Source organism: Impatiens glandulifera, chromosome 7 (genome assembly GCF_907164915.1).
Source record: "Impatiens glandulifera chromosome 7, dImpGla2.1, whole genome shotgun sequence".
NCBI classification, from domain to species: domain Eukaryota; kingdom Viridiplantae; phylum Streptophyta; class Magnoliopsida; order Ericales; family Balsaminaceae; genus Impatiens; species Impatiens glandulifera.
In genome coordinates, this window is record NC_061868.1 from 37410556 (window position 1) to 37412564 (window position 2009).

The window sequence follows — 2009 nt, forward strand, 5'->3', positions numbered from 1 at the left end:
AATAAAAACGAGACACACGATTAAAGTGCAAAGAAGAAAAAGACACTTAAACTTTTTTTGATCAATTTTATTTGAGATATAGTGAGAAACCCATGCCTTATAATTGTTTTGGAAATGATAAATTTGCACATTCACTATTTCAGTAAAATTAAATTAAAAAAATAGTTTAAACTTTTGGGCAGCTCTAGAAGTCTATAAATTGATCAGTTGGGCAAAAAGGGAAATAAAATGTACATGTATTTGCTTATATCTAATTAGAGAAAAAGTCCCCTAAAAAATAAAGTGAAAGTGCCTTTTTCCCCTCTTCTTCTTCCATCATTTTTCTTCTCCCCAATAATCAGTTTATATTTTGGGAAAGTAACCAGATTCTCATGTTACATATACATAGATAGAATCAAACCTTTCAAATTTTCCATAAAATTGTTATTTCCAATCAAATTTTAAATCTAACCTAGTCTAAGCAACTTGTTAGATAGATTTGGTTATACTTTATAAATTATTATTTACAGTTAACAACTAAAATGAACTAAACTGAATGCATTTCAAATTAACACACAGCAAAATTAATATTTTTAAAAAGAAGAAAATAAAAAAAAATAAAAAAAAATTAATTCGACAGATGTTACACTGCCCCAATTATCCTTGTCTTTTTGCTGCAAAACTCCATTGACAATAACTCCATTTCTCTCATCCGTTTTACTCCGTCAACGCCGCCGCCCTCACCGCCACCGCCGCCGCTAATATTTACGCCGAACAACCTAACAATCGGCATAGCCGCCGCCTCAACCGGGTGTGTTACAGCAAAAGAACCCACCTGAGATTTACATTCGCCGGTGGCGGAAGATTTCCAGTCGATGTAAAGCTGTTTATCACCAGAGATTGATCGGTGAAATCTGACAATATCGCCGGCGTTCAGTTTCTTCTCTTTAACGAATCGGCTCCATCCTTTAGTCAAAACGTAACTCTGACTACTATTCCAATACGAATAACGAAATCGCCATACCTTTCCAGTCGAATCCTTGAAATTGAGTAACATTCCTTTCTGAGCGGCGGACAAAACGAGGTCGGTTTGAAGAGGAAAGTGTTTCTCCGCATGTTGTTTCGGTATCACAAGCCGATTCAACTTCCCAACATCACTCGGGGTCACGGTTTTCTCAAACAATGGCTCCGTCGACTTCTGCCCATTCCCGAAATAGACTCCATTTGTATTATCATCATTATTAATGACGGTTCGTTGTCTCCTCTCGCCGGTGCCGGTGAAGTTCCGACGACTCTGTTCAAGCTCATCGGAATAAGTATGTTTCCTTAGCATATCAACGATCTCTAATTTGGAATGGGAACTGAGAAAAATGGATTCCGATTCATCCGATTCAGAATCCGACAGCGGCTTGAAGTTCGTAACGGCGTCACGACCGCGGAAGCGTTGGGCCGCCACATCGTACGCTCTAGCAGCTTCGTGTTCTTCGTTAAACGTGCCTAACCAGACACGTTGATGTTTCTCGTAAATCTGGGCCCCCCATCGGCCATTCGGCTGGGGGACCACACCTTTAAATCGAGAAGAAGGGAGTTTCCTACCGGAAGATTCGGCTTCGGCGAATCCGCCCTCGACCGAGTCGATTACGACGCTACCCAATCTGCAAAGACTTGTAGCCGGCGACTTCGCCGGAGCTGACGACGGCGGTGCCATTGAGAGGGTGGTGCTAGTTGAACTTTCATCGGTGAAACTAATTATATCCATGGCTACTGTGGAGTTTGATTTAGAGAGAGAGAGTGTATGAATTGGATTTGATTTAAGGGCTCATTTTTATATATATATATAGGATAATACTTCTTGTTGTATATTTATTGATTGTTATGTTTTTTTATTGTTTTTTTAATAAATATATATTTAATATTACAAACCATTCTCTTATTACAATTTGTGTTGTTAGTTTGTTTGTGTATTTAATTACTAGAAGACTTATACATCAGAGTTTGGCAGGTCAACCCATGCTGAAAATTAATAAATA

At 38.6% G+C, this 2009-nt stretch overlaps 1 protein-coding gene across 1 annotated transcript; it reads right to left on the reverse strand.

Moving 5' to 3' along the window:
- Positions 1 to 524: 524 nt before the first annotated feature.
- Positions 525 to 1765, reverse strand: LOC124946033 (AP2/ERF and B3 domain-containing transcription factor RAV1-like). The gene has a single exon (XM_047486586.1). The coding sequence runs from the start codon at positions 1736 to 1738 to the stop codon at positions 623 to 625; it is 1116 nt and encodes a 371-aa protein (XP_047342542.1). The 5' UTR covers positions 1739 to 1765; the 3' UTR covers positions 525 to 622.
- Positions 1766 to 2009: the final 244 nt, after the last annotated feature.

What these genes read in the sequence shown, in the direction of transcription:
- LOC124946033 (XM_047486586.1), bottom strand. Translation starts at nt 1,738, where the DNA reads ATGGATATAATTAGTTTCACCGATGAAAGTTCAACTAGCACCACCCTC.